Raw genomic sequence first — 24116 nt, 5'->3', positions numbered from 1 at the left:
CAACGACGTCTTGCCTGAATGTGATGATCTCTCAAACAAGGGATCACGCGAGGACGTCGGGCGCGAAGGTGACCCCTATGCAGTCGATTCCGAATCGTCTGGCCACTCACTCTCACACCAGTGTCTGTTTGAAGACGAGAGCTGATCTGATTTGCTGTGATGACACGATTTCTCAAGGCCAAGGTACGGATAAATCGATCCTGGGCTTGAGTTGTCGCCCTTGGTCGACCTGAGCGTGGTCTGTCCTGTACAGATTGTGTATCACGGTATCTGGACCATAGCCTGCTTATGACAGACTGAGAAACATTCATCGTCCGCGCCACAACCGCCTGTGTTGTGCCGATCTGTAGCATGCCAAGGGCACGTAACCTTTCATTTTGGGTAAGCCGACGCATATCAAAATTTGTTTTCTGGTCACTAAAACAATTAAACTGATGTTTCCACCCTGGAATTCAATGCCACAATGACTGTAACATTCAAAGTCAGAGTCGTGCAAATCTTGGGTTGGACCCCCATGATGATCCCAAGCATCACCTGCATTCCATGCGGTAGCTATTGGTGCGTTTGGGCTTCACATGTAACTGGAAATGTTTCTTCTGTTAGGTTCTATAGTGACTTTTTTCGTAGTCATTTGCATATTTTAGTATTATGCCCCCAAAATCAAATATCCCCTACTTTTTTTGAATAGTATATATAAAGATTAAAATATGCACAACAAAATACTTGTTTTTCTTATTTTAATTTCGTCGACTTTGAAACCAACTGCAACGCAAAAGAAGATGAATAATCTGAATAGCAATCTAACATCTATTTACTGGTTGTAAAGGGAGATAACTCCATAACTAACCATTTCCATTTTCTGCAAATTATCAAATATTCGTTGCAGTAATTATACTAATGTGTTGCTATTTGACAATATAAGGTTGTTATTTGATGATAGTGGGTAGTATTTGGTGGTATTTGATAGTATTGGGTTAGTTTTTGCTCGTTTTAAATGATATAGGGAGGCAAATAGAACAGCCAGACATTGATAATCGCATTTGAAGAACATTTCCCCGATATAACTTACTATTTTTGAAAAAAAATCAAATGATATGTCCACTTTGCATCATTATGTTGTAGCATTGGGTAGTATGAGGTGGTATTGGGTAGTATTGGGTAAATCGTCCCGCCAGTACCAGAGGTTGAAGTCACATAAAAATCTGTGTTTTTCACACAATTATTGTAAGAAAATAAAAACCAGTGAAAATGTGGACGTATAAAAATATAGATGAAGCTGCTTATTTAGATGCAAAATTTTTTCCAAAATTTGAGAGATTAGATTGTTGAATACATCATCAATAAATATTTACATTCAGCCAATTATTTTGATACAGTTTGCCATATAAACATCTGTTTGAGCATGCATGAGCATAGAAGAAATGCCAAAAAAAAGCTGTGGAAAAGTCACGCATCGAAATGGTCCCATTACATTTGCAATACATGGAAAGCGGAGCTACATGTAAGCAGGGCTCTATAAAAGTTGAGTGTGCCTGCGCACACACTTGAAAATGTGCCTGCAGGGTCATACTGAAACACAGGGATGTAGCCATGATTTGGTGAGTGGTGTATAAATATATCTGGCGAGCGGAGCAAGACCAAAAGATTTTTGGGAGGGGGGTGTGGTCTTTTATGAAAATTAAACCCTTGTTGGTGTATTTTCAGAGCATCTGCTGCCTTTTGTATTTGGTTCAGTGCAAATCAAATTTCCATTTATATATTCAAATTTTACGAAATTTACTTAATTTTCATCAATGATACAGGGATCTAAAAACTTTTTGACACCACCCGACCGAGCATAAAATTGTCCCGCCCCACTCTGTTTCTCTGGATAGTTGAGGACCTTTAGGTATTTGTTGTTTTGTTGGGGTTTTTTTTTTCAAATATTACTTTATTACTTTGAGATTAAAAATTAAAACGATTCTTAAAACGGTGTTTGTGTTTTATTTGAGTACAACGAATTATGACAACAGGTAGATATTGATAATTAAAACACGTTGTATTATTTGACTTGTTTGTAAAGTTGTTGTATGTGTCTCACGAATATTATTATTATTACGGTGGAATGAGAATCAGGTCAGGCAGAAACTGAGAAAGCTCTCATCGTCCTCCTAGTCCTACTCTCGGGCCGTAGAAAATCCACGTTCAACACAGGTAAGAAATAAAATAAGAAACATCACGAAAATTTGCAGGCACGTGTTGGACAATTACTACATTCAAACCTGTAACATTGGAGTGCCGTAAATTGGTCTGGGTGACCTATTTACGGCAAATAAACAAATATTATAAAGACCGTAGAATAATTGTAAAATGAATATACCTAGGCCTACACATCTTCTAAGTATAAATAAACAAAATACCAATACATCTTTCTTTAAACTAATTTGGGATGATAGGGTCTACTACGGCAAACAAAAAAAAATTATGCCGTGACAGACATGGTTTGCGTACGTCGGCTTTTACTTTTACCATGGCTTTGCCGTTTAATTGCCGTGGTAAATTTCGAGGGCCGAGTTTGTGTACAGAGAAGGACGAAGGGGTTTAAATACGACTGGTCGGCTTTCTTCGATTTTTTCTTTGTGCTGGGCGACAATAAATAGTGCCGGGCGCAGGCGCCGCCCGCCGCGGCTACATCTTTAAAAATGTGCCTGCAAAATTTTTTTTTAAAGCAAATGTGCATGCACACGCCGTGCGCATGTGCGCGGAAATATCGATGCCTGCATGTAAGTCACGTAGATTAAGAGGGCAATATTGCAAAATTGAAACTCATAATTGATCCACTGTGACCTCTGGCTACTACTGAAACTGAATAATAAAAATATTCATCACTTACTTGCAAGTATTTGTAAATATCATAACAGAACTTTTAGGATTTTTTTCTAAGAATTTATCTAAAACATGAAACATATAGGCATCTTTAACATCTGCTGAACATAATACATATCTCTGATCTAATTCATCTACTGTTGCTATTCTAAAAAAAAATAATAAAAACTCAGAAAATACAATATATTTCTTAATAAGATCTCTTTGTGAGTATCTTAGTTAAATAAATAGCATGCAAGCAAGTGATGTTTAAATAATCTAAGATTTCGATCAAAGATCTTTTTACAAGAATAACCAGCGGCTGCTAGGCAGGATACGCCCACATTTTGCAAGAGATGGATAGAGAAAAAGCTAAACAAAAAGCAATTTTTCGTACAATCAAGGGCCATAATTCAGGAACTTACGATCCGATATGCGTGAATATCAAAAGGAACCAAGATCTTTGGGTTATAAAGATATCTTTTGAGTTTCATCAAAATCAGATCAAAATTGTGACTTCTAGAGCGTCCACAACCTTGATATACCATATATTTACACTATCTGCGTGTGAGGGGCGACCATTCAGTCTGGCAGTTTTTGTCCAATTTTAATGAAAATCAAACTTAACCGTCATTAGGGTGGAACTGTGAAATATTCAAACAGTTTTTTTCACTCGGGTAAAAATTGTGACCTCTAGAGGGACCACAAGCTAAAAGCGTGATTTTTTCGTACAATCAAGGGCCATAATTCAGGAAGTTGCGATCCGATATGCACGAATATCAAAAGGAACCAAGATCTTTGGGTTATAAAGATGTATTTCAGGTTTCATCAAAATTGGATCAAAATTGTGGCCTCTAGAGGGTCCACAATCTTGATATACCATATATACACCATTTGCATATGAGGAGGGGTGGCCATTTTGTCTGGCAGTTTTGGTCCAATTTTCACGAAATTCAAACTCAGCCATCAGTAGGTCGTAACAGTGATATATTCAAACATTTTTTTAAATTGGATAAAAATTGTGACCTCTACAGGGACCACAAGCTAAAAACGTGACTTTTTGTTCAATCAAGGGTCATTATTCAGGAAGTTACGATCCGATATGCGCGAATATCGAAATCGGAGATCAAAATTGTTGCCTCTAAAGGGACCACAACTTTGACATACCAGATGTTTACACTATTTGCATACGAGGGGTGGCCATTTTGTCTGGCAGTTTTGATCCGATTTTCATGACATTCATACTCAAGACAAAATTACGGTGTAACGGTGATATATTCGAACGTTTTTTTAAATCGGATAATTGTGACCTTTAGAGGGACCACAAGCTAAAAACAATCAGGGGCCATAATCCACAAATTTACAGTCTGATACATGCCAAAATCGAAAGGAACCGAGATCTTAGGGTGTTAAACCTATATTTAAAGTTTCATAGAAATCGGATAAAAATTGTGACATGTAGAGTGTTCACAAACAATTGTGAATGGACAGACTGGGCGACAACAATATATACGTCCACGTGAAAATGTGGGCACATAAAAAAGTATGTATTTGATTTTAAAAGAATACTCGAATTTCAAAGCCTAGAAGTGATATTTTAATAAGAAAGAAAATAATAATTATTTGCTGTTATGATACATATAACAATATAATCCAAAATATAATATTTTAAATATATATATATATATATACTCTTCAAAAAAAGTAGGGGATATTGAGAAACAATATAAAACTGCGGAATGAACTGCTGTTTTTATTAGAGGTAACCAGTGTATTTTAATAACAGGCCAATTTCCTACACATGAACATAAACAGTTCATATGGGCAGCTTATCTGGCGGTCCCATTTCACTCGCAGAGAGATACACCGTCAAAAATGAAAATGGACGTTTTTGATTTTTGTCTTAATAATGAATAATTGCTCTACCAATCCTCAGACATTCAGCAGTTCGTCGTGGCATGCTCCTAATCAAAAGTCCAATCACGATTTGGGGCAATCTGACCCACTCCCCTTGCAGTGACACGGCCAATTCTTGCAGTGTTGTCGGTTGACGTTGACGAACACGTCTCCCGATGAAAATAAATGTAATACACTAAAGCAAAGATACGCTAAACAGAAAATCTTATGCAAGAACCAATAGGAATGCTAACAAGCCAATATATACTTACGTGGATTCTTGCTGCCAGAAAAAAGGCTTTTTGTCAGAAACTTCCATCAAAGAAGAAAAAGTTGGAGACGATGTAGCACTAAATAGAAGGGTTTGTCGCTTTTTGGGGAGTGTCCCAAATATAGTTTCAAGCTGTTGACCAAAATCATCTTCTAACAATCTATCAGCTTCATCCAATATCTGAAAAAGCACAATTATATAGAACTATAATAAATATTAACAAAATAAAATATGAACAGATTATGATAAACTGTAATCCAACTTGTATAAATTGCCATATAAAAAGTGGGTCCTACATGTACTAATCAGTGACAGGACCAACAAGAGCGTTTTTTGGTCGATAGCGTCCAAAGTATTGCAAAAAGTGCCCCACAACGAAAGATAAATTATAGGTATGCATATTGTACACTCCATATCCAAAATTTAAAGGATTTCATAAGAAATGACAAAATTATGGATAACTGGAATATTGTAGCTTCTTGTAGGACAGAATAAAGTAATCCTTTTTTCATTTAAAAATAGAACAAAATTTATTTTATTATCAGTAGTGGAATACTGCGTTTTATCAGTGAAATAAAAGTGTTATTCCACTGTCTAGTTGTTTTTACCTAAAATGATTGTAAAATCATAAAATAAATAGAACATTTGTCGTTTTGTCGTGAATAACATATTTTATTTCATCTCTAAGCAAGAAAACATTTATATTTTCAACGCATTCGTGAAAATATAAGTTTTCTTGCTTAGAGACAAAATAAAATATGTTATTCACGACAAAACGACAAATATCCTCTATATATCTTTATCACAAAAATTTCACATAATGCCATCCTCAGCACCTTTAATACTAGTGTTTTTCCTCGGTGGAAACATCATCAGAAATGATAAACGTTTTATACTTTAGGAAGAGAGATGGCATGCCAATCATTTTAAGTACTAAAATCAGTATTATTATATGTATTTTAGTTGACAACAATTTTACACTAATACACAAGTTTAAATATCGTAAATTATAAATTGTACTCACAAGAAATTTAATTTTTTTCAATGAAAATGTATCACAGTTTTCTATATGAGATGCTAGTCTACCAGGTGTAGATATAACAATATGTGGTTTGACAGCTAAATCAATACCTTGTTGATTCATATCTACAACATTACACATATATACATATTTAAAAAAAGATAAGACTATGTGATTAACTTGGGGTTTCTCCATGGTCAGACAATATTAATCTCCTTGATGTCAGTTGACAACATGTAGAAACTTGTCATATATATGTCACATATCCTATTACAGATATCCACACACACATGGTTATAATACAATAACCAAAAACTAAAGTAGAAATCTTGCGAGACAAATAAAATTATGAGAGATGTAAACGTGACAATTATCACATGGAAAATGTTGGAGAAAAGATTCTATTTTCATGCATATTCTGAGGTTTATGATAATATTTGAATGGGGTTTATGCTTTTAAAAAAAGAAATAAACAAGCTGAAAAATGTAAAAATACTTAGAATTCGATTGGAATAGTGTAAGTAGTTAATTGTTTTACACGCATGCGATGAGAGTCGAGCATTATTATTTAGCCGATGATGTCACTCTCTCTATATCGTGGAGCGACGGTTACAGCCAAAAATTGTTTTTTTTACCTCCATCCGAATATTAGTCGAAATGGAGTTTAAGACGAATGCCAGACTTCTGGTGAAAAAAATGTTGATCTGGCCTCCGAAAAAAAAATATGGTCATTTTGGAGGAATATTACTGGTGTTACGACAAAACGTGATTTTGTAGAAATATTACTGACATAAATTTGAATACTGCACGGGAATTAAATGCGAAAAATAATGAGGTGCACCTATTTTTTTATTACGTACGAATTTAAATATTTTGTTGACACATGATTTTTGTGTGTGGTCTGAAACTGCCTGCTTAATTAACGATAAGAGTTATGTTCCTTTATTTTCGGTAAAAATGTCCGACAAGAAAAAGTTTTAAATCCAAACACTGATCCATGTTATATACAAATGTTTACGAACTGACTTTTGAGTTTTGCAGTATATTGGGTCATATACATGCACTTCATGTACTAAAACAGAAAAATCGTCAGGATAAACAGATTAAATTGTTTTCTTGAATATGTTAGAAAGATGTTATTTACTCTAAAGTTTAATCCTACCTAAACCACCAGTAATCACAGTAACTCTAACACCAATTGGTTTACCCAACACACGGAACTGCTCACAAATCTGGAAAGCCAACTCCCTAAAAAAATATAATGGATGATTTTATTGACCAAAAATGCTTCACTTTCACCCTGTTGATCGTTTGTAAAACCTACAACTTACTATTGTTCAACACTTGCGTCTATCATATTTTAATAAACACAGTAGGGTCAATGTCCAGGTCGCAGATTTTTATACGCCCACATTTTCATGTGGACGTATATTGTCGTCGCCCCTGTCCGTCCATCCACAATTGTTTATGAACACTCTATAGGTCACAATTTTAACTGATTTCAATGAAACTTGAAATAAAGGTTTATCACCCTAAGATCTTGGTTCCTTTCAATATTGGCATGTATCGGACTGTAACTTCATGGATTATGGCCCCTGATTGTATGAAAAATCACATTTTTAGCTTGTGGACCCTGTAGAGGTCACAATTTTTATCCTATTTGGTTTAAACTTAAAATGCATGTTTATAACCCACAGATCTCGATTCCTTTCGAAATTTGCGCATATCTGACCATAACTTCCTGAATAATGGCCCCTGATTGTACGAAAAATCGCGTTTTTAGCTTGTGGTCCCGTTAGAGGTCACAATTTTTATCCGATTTAAAAAAATGTTTGAATATATCACCGTTACACCATAAGGATGTGCGAGATCGAATTTCATAAAAAACGGACCAAAACCGACAGACAAAATGGCCGCTCCTTGTTCGCAAAATGTGTCAAAATGTTGTTTTTCAGGGTTGTGAACCCTCTGGAGGTCACAATTTTTATGTGATTTTGATGAAACTTGAAATGCATGTTTATAACCCAAAAATCGTGTTTTTAGCTTGTGGTCCCTCTAGAGGTCACAATTATTAAATATTATCCGATTTAAAAAAACAATCAAATATATCACTGTTACGCCGTAATGTTTGTTGAGTTTGAATTTCATGAAAATCGGCCCAAAACTGCCGGACAAAATGGCCGCCCCTCGTACGCAAATAGTGTAAACATTTGATAAATCAAGGTTGTGGACCCTTAGAGGTCACAATTATGATTAGATTTCAATAAAACTTGAAATATGTGTTTATAACTCAAAGTTATTGGTTCCTTTCGATATTCGCACATATCCGCGCATAACTTTCTGATTTATTGCCCTTGATTGAACAAAAAATCACGTTTTAGCTTGTGGTTCCTGTAGAGATCACAATTTTTATCTGATTTAAAAAAAACCTGTGAATATATCACCATTACACACTAAGATCTTGGTTCCTTTTCATAATCGCGGATACCCAAACTTAACTTTCTGGATTACATTTTTAGCTTGCGGATTCTCTAGAGGTCACAAATCTTTTCCGATTTTAAAAATCGTTTAAATACATCACCATTCCACCATAATGAAGGTTGAATTCGAATTTCGGGAAAATCAAAATGAAACTGCTCGACAACATGGTCGCTCTTTGTACGCAAATTGTGAGAAGTGTGTAATACGAAGGTTGTGGACCCTCTAGAGGTCACAATTTTTATCCGATTTTGATGAAACTTAAAACATACATGTATGTATCTTTATATCCCAAAGATCTCTGTCCCTTTTGATATTTGCACATTTCAGGCCATAGCTTTCTGGATTATTGCCCCTTTTTAGCTTGTTCTCTATCCATGTTTTGCAAAATGTGGGCGTATCCTGCCTGGCAGCCACTGGTTTTTGTTAGAAAGGCACTATTTTTATACAGTTTCAAAGAAGCATGGTGACCAATAGAGACCTTATACTTGTAGGTGCCATTATAGATATATGTAGCAATTAGACATTTTACCTTGTTGGTGTTAAAACTAATGCAAATATACCAAATGGATCCTCTGATAATTTCTGTAATACCGGAAGAGCAAATGCTGCTGTTTTACCACTTCCTGTTTTAGCACAACCAATACAATCCTCTCCTTAAATATACATCATATAATATTTAATAGGTATTAATACTTCCTGCATAACAATAAATTCAAATAATTCTATACAATATCATATTATATTCAAAATTATATTAGTTAGACTCATTGAATTATTAAAAACCTTATACCAGATGATACATGTACTGTTTTATCAGCCTCATATATTCTATTATAAAGTACTTTTATCTATCTCTATCTAAGCACCATACATGTGATCTACATGTATTTTTCCAAGCTTTTAACCACTCTACCCTTTTAACCATCATAGGTGGCACTTTTATATCATTGAACAACAATAAAACTCACTGGCAAACAACAGCTGTCCAGTAAAACATGTTTTTCCAAAATCACATTTACCGAAACCTCCAGATTAAAACTTGACAACCATACTGGTATACATGTAGGTTGACTTTTATACATGATGTCTCAATATTGCAGTGTTTTTGACACTGTCCATCCTAATATATATGTTTTAGACAACTTAGATAACTACAAATACAATAATCAAATCATTTGATAATAAATGGTCTTTTAAACTGAATTGTTCTGAAGATGAATAAACCACCTCTCATTTCAACCTAAAGTCTGTTTTTGTACTCCTGGTGCGCGGGAAAAAATTAATATTGAGAATAAATCAAAAATAGATAAAATTTTGTTGCGTGTGGAATCCTGTTCCGAATTAGAATTTGCCAGAGTTCATCTAGGTCATTTCCTTAATGATTTGCAGTTGCTTTTCAGCGATGAAGTTTTGGAAATCTCCTAAAATGGACAGTAACAAAGGATTTTGTGTGAAATGGACTGGATATAACTATAAGTTTAATGTTTTAGCAGTGTAGATATTACGTCGTCAGAATATCAAAGAGTAACATCTAACTTGTTGGATTATATCCAATTTGTTTTATACCATGTTTTCACCTATTGTCTGTACTTTAATGTTATATCATCAGCCTTACATTATATCATACAATGACTGAATGAAATGGGGCTTAACATCTTACTTATGGCATCAATCAAGCTAATGAACACGGGCATACATAATCCAACAAGTTTGATGTTACTCTTTGATATACTGACGAGTTAATATCTAACATCCTAGCGAAATGAAATGAAAATGGGTTTAACGTCTTACTGTTCTGCTTCGAACTGGGCTAATGAAAACGGGCATACGCCATACAGTGTGCTATGAGGGAAATTTTACCTGGACAGCGGCACTGCATTCTACTCTTATACAAGACAGACCCGTCAACCCCTCAGAGCTGAAATGCAGTGGGTAGTGTAAAAAATGCAGTAGAAACCATGATTTGGCAGTAGATTTCCAAAAAAGCATAAAATCGCACTTCCAAGGGGCCATCCAAGGGGCCATCCAACCCCCCCACTTCCAAGGGTAATTAATTTAGAAATGATACACTGAACTGCAGGCCAAACAATACAAAAATTGCATTAAATGGGTAATAGATAAAATTGTATACACAAGCAATGGTACATGATGTACCATATCTAAAATTATTTATGTAATTAAACCAAAATTGAATATGTAGCCTACAGAAAGTGATAATTAGTAACGTAAAAAAAAATTTAAATTACCAGTCCAGTAGTACTGGCAGTAAGTAACACTTTTCTTTTATTTTAACTTAGCATGATTTTAAAAAATATTCTTGTGACGTGTTCCCCATTCCAGAGTTTTTAACAATATTGTTTCATGTAAGATAATTGGTGTGCTTATTAGATTCTGTAGTATTTCTACATTAGGAATAGAGGGGGGGGGGAGGGCGTAAAAAATTAGTTTTGCATAACGACTAAATATTGGTATCGATTTAATCATGCCCCCCATGGCGATTATCCTCTCAATGTACGGGATTTCTTTCTCCCATGATTGCGTAAATCGAGAGAGTGTTCCATGTAAGTCAGAATCGGCGAGACATATTCCCATCTTGAAATTAAATATCCAGGTTGTGTTGCATTCGAAATATTGTATTAGATGCTGTATGTACATGTACGCGGGCAAACGAAAATGTCAGCCATTGCTGCCGTAAATTGGTCGCTATTTGTTCAGTTTATCGCTACGCATTTTAAGAGTATTTGGAACACGTGCCAATAATTATATTCACTTTATTTACTCTAAAATAGATTGAAAAGAATTTGAGAACAAATCTCTTAGCTAAATTACACCTTACAATATCCCAAATCGATGCTGATAAACCAAAGTCGCGATCTTTAGAGTTCCATAGTTTTGGAGAGAAAATTAAAAATCTCTTTGTTTGAAAATGCGGTACATGAGGCCTTTTCGTGGCACTTTACCGCGTGATGCGGTAGAGTTGACAGGTCTGTATGAACTTAGTTGAAAATTCAAGCAAAAACATTGACTTTTCAAAAGAGAACTTTTTTTTTTCGTTGGGATATTCAATTGTGCAATGGATTTTATTCAACCGGAGGTGATTTCAATGACATAAGCAAGTTTTTAATAACAATTATTCAGTAGTTTGTTCACAATCGACAAAATCCGTTTATTTTAATTTACCACGGTTCAGACACTAGACAGTAGATTAAAATTATTATTTTTCTTGTTTGTAAATATATATATTATTTGTCATATTGTTATGATTTTATGTACATGTTTATATTGTATGGTGTTCTTAATGGATGTTTCGATACAATAAAATCTTATCTTATCTTTAATTTGTAAACAAACCTTTCAGAATTGGTGGCACACATTTTTGTTGAATAGGTGTTGATTTTGTCAAACCCATAGCTTTACACTGCTTGACAAGCCAGTCATTCAAACCAAGCTCCGAAAAAGAACTCATATTGATTAGTTTTAGTTAGAGGTTGGTTTTAAATTAGATAAATGTCACACAAAATTAGTTCTGTTTCCTACAAATGCATATTCTACAGCCATGCTGTTTTTATAAACTTCCGTTATATGTTCGACTTCCGGTTCATTAAATCGAGTTATCTCCCTTCGACTAAAGAATAGTTCTAGATGTATCACAGGGCCCTTATTCACGAAAACTTAAACTAAGTTACAACCGAAATTTTAAGAAATACTGCAACTTCATTGGATATATGCAAACTGATTTTACTGGTCAGCCAATCGAATTGCAGTATTTCTTAAAATTTCGATTGTATCTTAGTTTAAGTTTCCGCGAATAAGGGCCCAGAGTAAATGGATGTACTATGATTATTACTATTATCAGTACTGCTTGTGGCCTTGTGTACCATTGCAAGGCTGCGAAAATAGTTAATAGATATCAAAAATATAATGGCACCCACAAATCAATTGGAATGAGTTGAAAGATAAAACTATAGAAAATAATCTGTTTTTCTTAGAGATATAATGCGAAAGCCTTCTTTTTAATGAACAGAATCATGATATTCTGGTGAAAATACATATTTATTATAGATGTATATTGTAGCGCCGGTTAATATCCGACGACAGGGTTTGGAGTATAGGAACTCTGCCACCAGTGATTGATATTATAGGCCAATCACGAACCTCGGGTAAAGTAAGCAAAACGCAAAGGCTCCCCTCCCCGGAGACAAGGTTTGGAATTAGCCAAAAGGTAATTCTCCTCAAGTATCCCCAAGCAAAGAATAAGAGAAGGCCAAATTATAACTAATGTGTATTTAAAAACCAAGAAAATTACAATGTGTATAACATGTTACTCATGATCAGATACTTACTTAAATATATGTAGGTACATAAGATTTATTGAGAAGGACGTTACAACTCGCTATCCCGGTATGTTGATTATATAGGCGGTTTCGTTAACTCAAACCTCAATTATACTGTGTATAGCGAGAATTCCTTAAGCAATTGAAAAATACTACTTACGTAGATACACTCCAATCACACTATGAAACAGCAAATTATCAAGTATAAGTTCAGTAATAATAAACATAGCAAAATGGTAATGATTTAGGAAATATTTCAGACAAAGAATGAATATTAATAATTATAACAAATGTGAAACATACACATATTATACATATTTAAAATTAGCAAAACATACTACAGATTTTGATACTACAACAAAATATAAACGAATTAGAAATATATAAATTATCTACATAAATCATTCAATGATTGGACATGAAAAGGGTTATCTACCCTTATAAAAAACGAACGAGAAACGAAGGCCGTTTCATATATTATTAATTCATAATCTCTAGCAAAGGAATGTATTACATGTATGCCTTAAAGTAGCTAAGTCCGTAACTCAATATCATCCAAAAAGCTTCGACATTGAAAACACTAATTTTTAAGCAATTTAAATCAGCATTGGTGTTGTGATCTTACCTGGAAAAGATGGGCTTCTGATATCCAATATCTAATCCAAAATAAACATTTTACCATTGGTACACGAATCGTGTACCATAATGCGTTTCAGCGCCATTTGTAACAAGGTGCTCAAAGAATGGGGCTAGACATATCCCACAAGTCATGTCAAACGGTGATATCATATTCTTATTTGGAGAGCATGCGCAATAAATAATATCGGTGTTGATTGGAATAACCAGACGCTAGAAACTGCCTTGCGGTTGAGACTTCTGGCGTATTTCGCCGAACATAACTGATGACAATTCACAGTAAAACGGACACGATTGACTGTAAAACAGTTTATATAAATTCATATTACATTACTATGTGTGTTGCGACTCATTTGTGCAAATTTCTAGCTTCAAAATATTAGCGATTTTGCTCCATCAAGTAGGCTACTTGTTTGGTACATATATTTCATTTTGTTTTCCCACGCTTTGTATTTATAGGTTTGTCTTTTTGTAAAATATCTATATTTGTGTAACTTAAAAAATTGCCATCAGGCTTTAACCCATATGCATGCTGTAACTTTATGGAGTGAATGCATCTAGGCCTCTCTTATAAGTTATCAACCTATTGTTTTGTTTCGCAAATAGCTTTAGTAGTTCGAGTTATTTCCCCTTGATATGTTTAACTTCTTAAAACAAAGAGGAATTCACTGTGGTCACTTAAATGTTTGTCACATAATTAATAAGCTTGATGAGCTTAAAGAATTAATCAGAAATTTTAATATATCTGTTTTTTCTGAAACCCATTTGAATGACTCCGTGAATGATGAATACATTAGTATTCCTGGCTTCCATACACCGTTTCGTAAAGACGGCCTGTAGCAATAGTTCATCAGGTACGCTTTTATATGTTAGAGATACGCTCAATTGTATGAGAAGAAACGATCTTGAACACCCCGATATAGAGTCAATCTGGCTTGAAATAAAATTGAAAAATACGACCCCTATTCTCCTATGCTGCGTTTATCGCAATCCGGCCTAGCGCTGTAACTGGCTTGAAAACTTTAAACAAATGATTGAACTACCTTGCAATTCTGGGTCTGAAATAATAATGTTTGGTGATTTAAATATTGATATTTTAAATCATAATAATTGTTACTGGCTAGATGTACTGGATTTATATAACCTCAAACAAATTATTACTTCTACAATAGTCACAAATCACTCATCTACCTTAATTGACCATGTCATCGTGTCCTCACCTAATAATATTATTGAAACTAGTTAAGTGTTCCTTCATATTCCATATCGGATCATTATCCAACATGTTTAAATGGAACAAAATGGGCATATAAATCCCCAAAACTAATCATATTTATATTACATAACGATCTTTTAAATATTTTTCTGAACCTGATTATATAAATGATTTACAACCCGCCCCTTTTGATAATGTTTATAGCACAAATGATCCCAATAAAGCCCTGGAGTTATGGTATAATACTATAATTCCAGTTATAAATAAACATGCTCCAAAGAAAACCAAACGTGTTAAGAATGCTACGAAGCAGCCCTGGCTTAACAAAGAAATTTTTAATATGATGCGTCAACGCGATTACCATAAAAAGAAGGGAAATATTACTCAGTCTAAAATGTATAGAAATTTGTTAAAGAGTATGATTCGGAAAGCAAAAGCTATATATTTTCAAAGTCTTGTCTCTAATAATAATAAAAATTCTAAAACTATATGGAATGCCATAAACACAACAATAATAATTCACAAACAATCCCCATTGTTTCGGAAGATTTTAATACTTATTTTACAGAAATTGCCAGTAATTTATTCGGTAGTAGTACAACAATTGATAATATCGATATGACAAAAATTTCTGACTTTGTTAATAAGCATATGCCTTCTCAAGCTCAATTTCATATCCCAGGTATAAAAATAACAGAAGTTAATAAGTCCCTAAAAGCTCTAGATATCACAAAAGCCGCTGGACTAGACCCTGTTAATGCCCTATTTCTTCAAAAAGGTGCACACACAATCTCTGAAAGCCTAACCTATATTTATAATATTTGTATTGATCAGAATGTTTTCCCTACTGTTTTAAAAACTGCTAAAGTTTTACCTTTATACAAAAATGGACCCAAAAATGATCCAAACAACTACCGACCAATTTCCATATTACCAAGTTTATCAAAAGTATTAGAGAAACATGTCTATTCACATCTTACTGAATATCTCAATAAATATAATTTATTGTATTCTAACCAGTCCGCGTTCAGATCTAATAGCTCCTGTTTGACTGTTTTAACTAATATTACTGAAAATATGTATGACTCCCTAAATAATAATCTTCTACGTGGGGCCATTTTCTTTGATTTTAGGAAAGCCTTTGACCTTGTAAATCATAAGCGGTTACTACAAAAATTGCAATTGTATCAATTGTCCAAGACATCTATAATGTTTTTCAATTCATACCTGCTTGATAGAAAACAAAGGACCTTTGTAAATAGAGGTATCAACAAAAGGCATTTTCAGTTGATCCCGCTAGATGCTTCGAGTTTTCGGAGGCCAAATTGACTGAAAAAGCCAAATCTGGAAAAATAATTCCTCTACAATGGGTTTTTGGGTTGGAGCCTGGCGATTTTCCAAAATGGCGGCTAATATGGTCGCAAATAATCGGTTTTCTCGTTTTTCACTCAGTTGGATGGTTTTAGATATCTTGTTTGGTGTCTTTTTGGTTGTTTTCAGTGTTGCCGAGTCCAATGGTAGCATCAGCAATGGTGTCACGTTCACGGTTATACCAAAAATCCAAAATGGCGGCCAAAATGACTTCATTATGACCGATTTTCCAAGTAAAAAGTGGATTAACGGAGATTCAGGTTGTGTAATATATGGGAGATTGGTGGCGAGTGAGTCAGATCAGGAGGTCTAATTACCTGACTATATCACCTGGGTCGATTTTGTCAAACTAGGCGACTTAATGACGTCATAAGCTTAATCTATGACGTCACGAGAATTAGTTTTCGGTGATATAGTTTTTTCTGAGCCAATAAGTAAATAGTAATGTATCAGTTCGGAGGCAGACATATTATTCTGTTAACTGCTATGAGGAAAAACACTTCTAGGATGAAACTTGCTCCAAATAAACCGTGTCCAGATAATTTCTTGATTTACTCATCACCGTTTAATATCAAAATGACCAATAATAAAACATAACACATGAATATAATATAGGTAATCAGTTATCATAACATTGAAAATAATCGGAAATCATATCAAACAGAAACAATAAAGATCACAGTTCTGATTTCTGTCCATGTAATCCTTAGGATTCTAAGCCTCCCCTCAGCCCATGTACTTCTATTCAGCTCACCGGTACTCCATCTCAGATACGTTCAGTCAAAGCTGCTCTTAAAATAGTGTCAAGGTCGTCCTCAACCTTGTTCTCTGGACTCACTGCTACTTTTATTGATGCTCGCAACTCGGCGACAGAGAAGTTCTGGTACTTGAATCTATTCCCGTCCATGATGCGTCTCTTCTGGCGTATTTCAGGGGCCACAGTGAGTCTGAGAAAACTTATTTCAGACAGCAGCTGGCTTTCAGTCAGTCTGGAAAGAATGTCTAAATTTGAGGAACTTACAGGTCCACCATGTCGCTTACACACATCCAGCACTCTCATCAGACGATTGCCTTTTTTCTTCTTCAGTTCCCTTTTCTTCTGGACAGCTAATTGCCTGCTGAACTTAACCTTTTCTAGGAATTCAGTCTCGAGACGTCTAGCCATCTTAGCCTGCTTGCAACTCCTCGCCCATTTCCATTTCTTTCGCCGGTCATCTTCACTCATCTCACAGAAGTCCGAGTTTGTCAGCAAACCATTTTGCTTTACTATTGCCTTGCGGGAGTGGGCCTCAAGTGATGTGGAACCTCCGGTTGTTCTGATACGATTGTCGAGGCCAGCAAACTCAGATTCACACCCAAAGTTAGTTAGCGGCGCAAATTGTAACTTTCGCTCATCGATGTCGTCTGCTTCATTAGCGCTCGGTTTGAAATAGTCCATCCCTAGTAACTGACGCTTCACAGTGCTTATGGCCTCATCCAAGACACGGCTGATCAACTGACCTTTACCAGTTGTAGTCTTGGAAAAGTCATCCCTCCATTTGCTGAGCTGATTTAGTCTCTCTCTGCATAAGGTACGAAAGTCACTCCAATTTCTGTTCTTGTGTTCAGTCGACTTTCGCCCATCTATGCCCAAAAAGTCCATCAGTGGAAAAATTATGATATCTCCCAATAGGCTGTAGATCTCAGTGCACATAATGAACCAGTCGTTTCGGATGAAAGTTGCCACCACCAAAACCAGTTTGTTGGAGTGCTCATCGACTATATCATCGAAAAAGTCTCTGATGGTGTCCTTCATTCTGCCGAAAGTCTGTGCCAACTCTGCATACCGATTGAATTGATTTGCAGTGAAACCCTTTATCGTGCTCTATACCCTTTATATCCATCCACTCCACAAAGTCCTTATACAGCGATACTGAATGTTTGGCATACGATGGAGACAGGAGCTTTGTGATGGCGATGAGACCCAGAGTGTGAATAGATCCACCGGACCGAAGAGTTTTAGTGCAATCAATCAGGCGCTCCTGTCCAATACGTTGCTCTGCATCTTTGAAGACTTTTGCTATGGCATTGTCTATACCCAATATCACGTGAGCAGAGCACTTCAAGATCTGTTCATCAGTTACACCCAATTCCTTGAGCATTACAGAGCAATCCCCGGCCCGATCACTCATCCAAAAGTCAATATTTTCTAATAGTTCGTCAACTGTACAATCTGCCAGAATGGCCAACGATTTTATCCGGTACATATAGGCCTCTGCGGCGTCTTTTCCACTGTGGGAGATATTCGTAGTGTAACCCGTCGTCATCGTCTGTTTCCCAGCTGGACTACAAACGGTGAGATGATCTGCCTTGACATCAAGGACCCGATGTCCAGCTGCCTTCACAGTATCATCAACGCCTACTGTAACAATGGTATCCGGGGTTTTAGCCAACAAAGTGTTCGCTACCAGTTCTAAATTCAGATTCGCAGCATCTTTGATGTAGTTGGTCAGTATAGCATGGCTAGGCATCGTATAAGTTCGGTCAATGGAGTCGTGTTTACGTTTGAGGCCAGTCGGTTCATTTTGTCCACCCAACACTTCGTCTAGGCAACCATCGCAATCAGAGTCAGTTTCATCCAGATTCTCAGAGTTCTTCTCTACGTCCTCATTCTCATCCGTCAACTTTTGATTAGCCAACTGCTATCTCTGGCCAAATACGTCGTTTCCCAATTCCACAAAGATCCCTGTTACGGCTCTAGGCGTTACATGATAGTTACATAAACACTTCACCATGCACCGCATCAAAGATTCGTTGAATATTTTTGGGCCATCCCGGACTTTGACCAATGGAAATTGCATTTCATCTGCACTACCCTTATCATCGTGACTCCTGGTCTCTTTCCTTGATTGCGTATGAATAGAGTTCCACGATTCCACATTGTAATCAACATCCATAGAGCTATTGACATCATCATCTGAACCACTTACACTAGACATGGCTATTTCAAGTTCTGGGATATTTAGCCTTACCTCCTCCCCTCTTTCTAGATTCAGGTTCTCCAGTAGCTGTTCCTGTCGTTGGCTCCGTTCCTCAACACGCTGTTTTTGCTTCATCCAGCTGATCGAAACCCTGTCAGGGCAGCGAGCAAGGTAATCACCGTGACAATTGTCTTCGTAGAAAGCCTGGTCTTCTGGAGTCATTTTTACCTGGTACTTCATCTCAAGTAACTTCTCATAGTCACGATCCGTGCATCGTATATCGTATGCTCGTGTCCTCATTTTCTGATTGAAGGCTATGGCTTTATCCTTCCAGGACTGGGACGGAGGTTTAGTCGGATGATTGTCTGTTTTCGACACGGTGCGCAGAACTTCATATTCAGGTTTTCAGACGTCTGGCTATTGACCTTTCACTCATGGAATATACATTTTTTTGGATCCAATCGTCACCAACCTCTCTTGCCACGACACTAGCTGCAGTATCCTTGCTGATAGACTGTCTTTTCTTCACATTTTTCACAAATGCAACATCCGCCCCAGATGGTATTGTCCTGTGGGCAGTTTCGCACCGGCCTCATAGTCATTCACCCCTCTGCTTTGAAATTGAATTGCCATGCCCTAAACTAATTCCACCGGTAAAATTGATCACGCTTTATATGATAGATAATCCCAGGACCGAGAACTGTCGGGTGTTGCACTTTTTATTTCGAAAAATAGGCAAAAAACTCCATCTTGATGACAAGCACATTCCGTCTGGTTGTGACGTCATTGGCGCGCGACGTCATTCGCGTGACGTCTTTGACTTGGCGTCGCGTCGGCGTCTTCGATACAGACTTCCACTAGGACGAACATCAGGCCAGCAATGAAGCATGCCCTTTAGCAATCCAGAAATATTTGGACAATTTGACACGGAACCACACTCTCCGACGATGACGTATGACGTCACAATGACTACACTTTTTGATTCGTAGTTTTCGAGTGGCCCCGGTGATGGAACACTCGTACAGCAAAGACGGCGGAGCAACTGGAATACTAGACCAAAAGTGCACGGCGTGTTAGAAAAATGGGAACTCCTTGGGCTTTGTCTTGTAAACCAATAGTTCATGGCGTACCACAAGGTTCAGTCTTTGGGTCCTTTATTATTTAATACTTTTATAAATGATTTACCTCTGTATTTGAATTCTAAATGTGACCTTTTTGCTGATGATACAACCATTTATACTAGTGCAAAAACTGTTCCTGACCTTCAAAACAATCTTCAAATTGATACAGATACGGTGATGAATTGGTGTAGACATAATAGCATGATAGTTAATGAGGTCAAAACAAAATCCATGTTAATTACAACTAGAAAAATGGGAACTCCTTGGGCTTTGTCTTGTAAACCAATAGTTCATGGCGTACCACAAGGTTCAGTCTTTGGGTCCTTTATTATTTAATATTTTTATAAATGATTTACCTCTGTATTTGAATTCTAAATGTGACCTTTTTGCTGATGATACAACCATTTATACTAGTGCAAAAACTGTTCCTGACCTTCAAAACAATCTTCAAATTGATACAGATACGGTGATGAATTGGTGTAGACATAATAGCATGATAGTTAATGAGGTCAAAACAAAATCCATGTTAATTACAACTAGACAGAAGCGTAAACATTTATCGTCTGAACTTAGTATTAAAATCAATGACTCAGTCATCGAAATTGTTCCCAGGTTAAAACTTTTGGGAATTATTTTAAACCTCCATTTACAGTGGACTGACCATGTACATTATGTCATCAAAATTGTGAATCAAAAGATTTTCCAACTTCGCAAAATCAAGCAGCTACTACCACTTCAATATCGGTCTCTATTCTACAAAGCATATATACAAACCTATCTCGATTATTGTTCACCAGTTTGGGATCAGGGTGACTCTACTGCTTTGAGTACACTAATTCGTCAACAAAACAAAGCCTTTAAATTGATTCTAGGTATAGAACATACACAAGATTTGGCTCCAGGCCTTGTCCAAATCAAACTTTTAAATATTAAACAGCGTCACTTAGTGAACAAATATGCATTTATTTACAAAATTATTAATCAACAATTCCCTTCATATTCAATCAACATCCTCTGCTACTACGATACTCCATACTCTAATATCAATAACAAAATTGTCATTCTTCGGCCTAATCCAGCTGTTGTTAAAACAGCATTAGATTTACTGGTGCCCATTTTTGGAATTCATTACCTGACCGTTTAAAATATTGTAAATCATATTATTCATTTCGAAGGCGATTATTTAAATTTGTAACTACGTAGAGAGCTAGTATAGTCTTTTATATAGTAGTACTTATATACATTGGGAGCGGTCGGAAGAAATATAATATTATGGTCATTTCCATTAATTAATTTGTTCTATTTACATGTACCATAAGCATAATATTAGATGATAATTAGATGATTCGTGTGTAACAACTTTATTATATAGTGATTGTAATTAATATTTTCAATTGTGATTTTGGTAATATTCTTTTGTAAATATTGCTCTTCTGTTTTCAAATTTCACTGTTAACTTCTTTAACTTCTGTTATAAAGGGCAAAATGTAAGACAGGCCTCCTGGCCTAATTTTCAACCCTTTGAAAATAAAGTTATTATTATTATTAACTCTGTTTAAGATAACTGACCTTTCAGTTCACGTGCATAACTACCCAGATCATGCATATAAATTCACCGCCAATTACGCGACTGACATTGTCGATCCGACACTGTTAAATTAATTGTCATAGACTTAATATTATGTGGGTCGAGCGTGTGACCAGTCCACCTTTAACCAAAATTTGTTTTCCACTATAAATACCTGTAACTATATAGGAAAAACATCATATGTTTTTTTTTATGACGACTATACTCACCCACCACAACCACCCACTTCATCTTAAAGGTAGGCCTATGTTTCTACTGCAACGTATTGTAGTTGTAAACCTAACTGACTCCAAAGAATTGTCAAAAATTCAAAATCTTTTAGTTGCTTCCACGCTTAAATTATGCATGAAACAGATAATTATGAATTTATTTGGTAACAAATATGCGGTAAAAAATAAAAAAAAACTAAGTAGACAAAAATCCAAAACAATTTGTGCTAGCCCTATAAAAACCCAGAAGCTAAAATACAATAAATGGTCTATTAAACTGAAACGTTATAAGATGAATAAATCACCTCTTTCCTGGCTTAAATTCGGCATGAAACTGGGATAATTATGAATTCGAGTTCGGAATTTATTTGGTAACTAAAATGCTTTCTTTTAAAATATAAGTAGACAAAAATCCAAACAAATTTGTGGTAGCCCTATAAAACCCCAGAAACTAAAATGTATGGAAGGGTATAGCTGCCAATACAGGGCCGGCGGAAGCAATTCTTGATTGGGGGTGGGGGACTAACATGCTAGGTCCTTAGGCGAGGGTCCAGAGGCCGCCTAGGCCCCGGAAGCTCTTGGGGGCCTAGATCTTCGGAGACGCTTTCTAAGCGATTTCTGGCTAATAAAATTACTCAGCAATGAAGTGAAATTTTATTTCATTTTTAACTCCCTTACCATAAAAACACAATCTATGGTGGTTTAATCCTGTGATGCTGAACTTGACAAATTATAAATATATGCATAATGCATGATGAAACTTACAATGTACGTTTATTACCGAAAGATCTCGGTTCCTTTCGATATTGGCGTAAATAGGACCGTCACTTCCTGGATTATGGCCCCTGATTTTACGAACCGTGGACCCAGTAGAAGTAACAGTTTTTATTTGATTGTAAAAAAAAACATTCAATTATTTTTTTATGCGAAATTGACGAGACTTGAAATATAGGTCTATCTCCCAAAGATCTTGGTTTCTTTCGAAATTGGCATGTATTGGACCGTAACGTCATCGATTATGACCTCTGATTCTACGAAAAATGACATTTTTAGCTTATGGACACGTACTCTAGAGGTCACAATTTTCATCCAATTTTGATGAAACTTGAAATGTATGTTTGGTTCCTTTCCATATTCGCGTATATCTGATTGTAACTTTCTGGATTATAGCCCCTGATTGTACGAAAAATCGCGTTTCTAGCTTGTGGTCTCTCTAGAGGTTACAGTTTTTATTCGATTTAAAAGGCATTCGAATATATCACCTTTACACCATAATTACGGTTGAGTTCACATTTTCTGAAAATGAGACCGAGCTGCCCGACAAAATGGCAGCTCCCATAAAAGCATACAATATTCAGTTTAGATCTAAATATTAAGGCCACCTCCAGATTTCGCCAATGTAACGAGATGTAAACAAGGCTAGCGCAAACCCTAACAAAAGATCTAGCCCTTACCCTAACTCACAATCACTTGCCCTAACCCTGTTTACATGTCATGACCTTGTAGCTTTAACATTAGGATCAGATCGTAATACCCATGTTGTAGACCATCCAGCGGTTCGAATTTTTTTATCCAATTTTGATGAAATTTAAAATATATATTTATATCCCAAAGATCTGGGTTTCTTCGATATTGGCTCGTATTGGACTGTAACTTTCTGGATTCTGATCCCCTGATGGTAGGAAATATCATGTTTTTAGCTTACGGGCCCTCTATAGGTCATAATTTGTATCTTATTTTTAAAACTGTTCAAATATTTCACCGTTACACAATAATTATTTCCGCAAAATCGGACCGAAACTTCCCCGTCAAATAGCCACTCCTCTTTTCGAAAATAGTATAATAAAATCATGTATTACCCAGGTTGTGGACCATCTAGAGGTCACAATTTTATCCGATTTAGATGAAACTTATAAAAATGTTAAATATGAATGAAGTTTGTGTACCTTTCACTATGAACTTCAACTGTGTGTTAAGGATCAAAAGTGCTTGGATCAGTTCGACTTTGGTAGCATCAGACCTTACATTCTAGAGCTATAGCCCCTGCTTTTCACGCAAAATCTGAAATATGTACGGATTTTGTAGGCACCCCAGGTGGGGGTACCATCGTTGTCCCATTCTGATGTACCTTAAATATGTTAAGGATCAAATGATCTTGAATGATAGGA

At 35.9% G+C, this 24116-nt stretch overlaps 1 protein-coding gene across 1 annotated transcript in view; it reads right to left on the bottom strand.

Annotated features, from left to right (window-relative positions):
- The window catches only part of LOC126818228 (probable ATP-dependent RNA helicase DDX49), a 36675-nt gene extending 24585 nt beyond the window's left edge, over nucleotides 1-12090 (bottom strand). The window contains exons 1-6 of the mRNA XM_050545519.2: nucleotides 11865-12090; nucleotides 9043-9166; nucleotides 7195-7280; nucleotides 6036-6157; nucleotides 5013-5191; nucleotides 2873-3013 (exon numbers count right to left, since the gene is read on the bottom strand). Of these exons, the coding sequence (XP_050401476.1) occupies nucleotides 2873-3013; nucleotides 5013-5191; nucleotides 6036-6157; nucleotides 7195-7280; nucleotides 9043-9166; nucleotides 11865-11979 (767 nt within the window). The 5' untranslated portion in view covers nucleotides 11980-12090. The remainder of the gene's footprint in view (nucleotides 1-2872; nucleotides 3014-5012; nucleotides 5192-6035; nucleotides 6158-7194; nucleotides 7281-9042; nucleotides 9167-11864) is intronic.
- Nucleotides 12091-24116: the final 12026 nt, after the last annotated feature.

Source organism: Patella vulgata, chromosome 4 (assembly GCF_932274485.2).
Source record: "Patella vulgata chromosome 4, xgPatVulg1.2, whole genome shotgun sequence".
NCBI lineage: Eukaryota > Metazoa > Mollusca > Gastropoda > Patellidae > Patella > Patella vulgata.
This window is presented reverse-complemented; position numbering and strand designations above follow the sequence as displayed.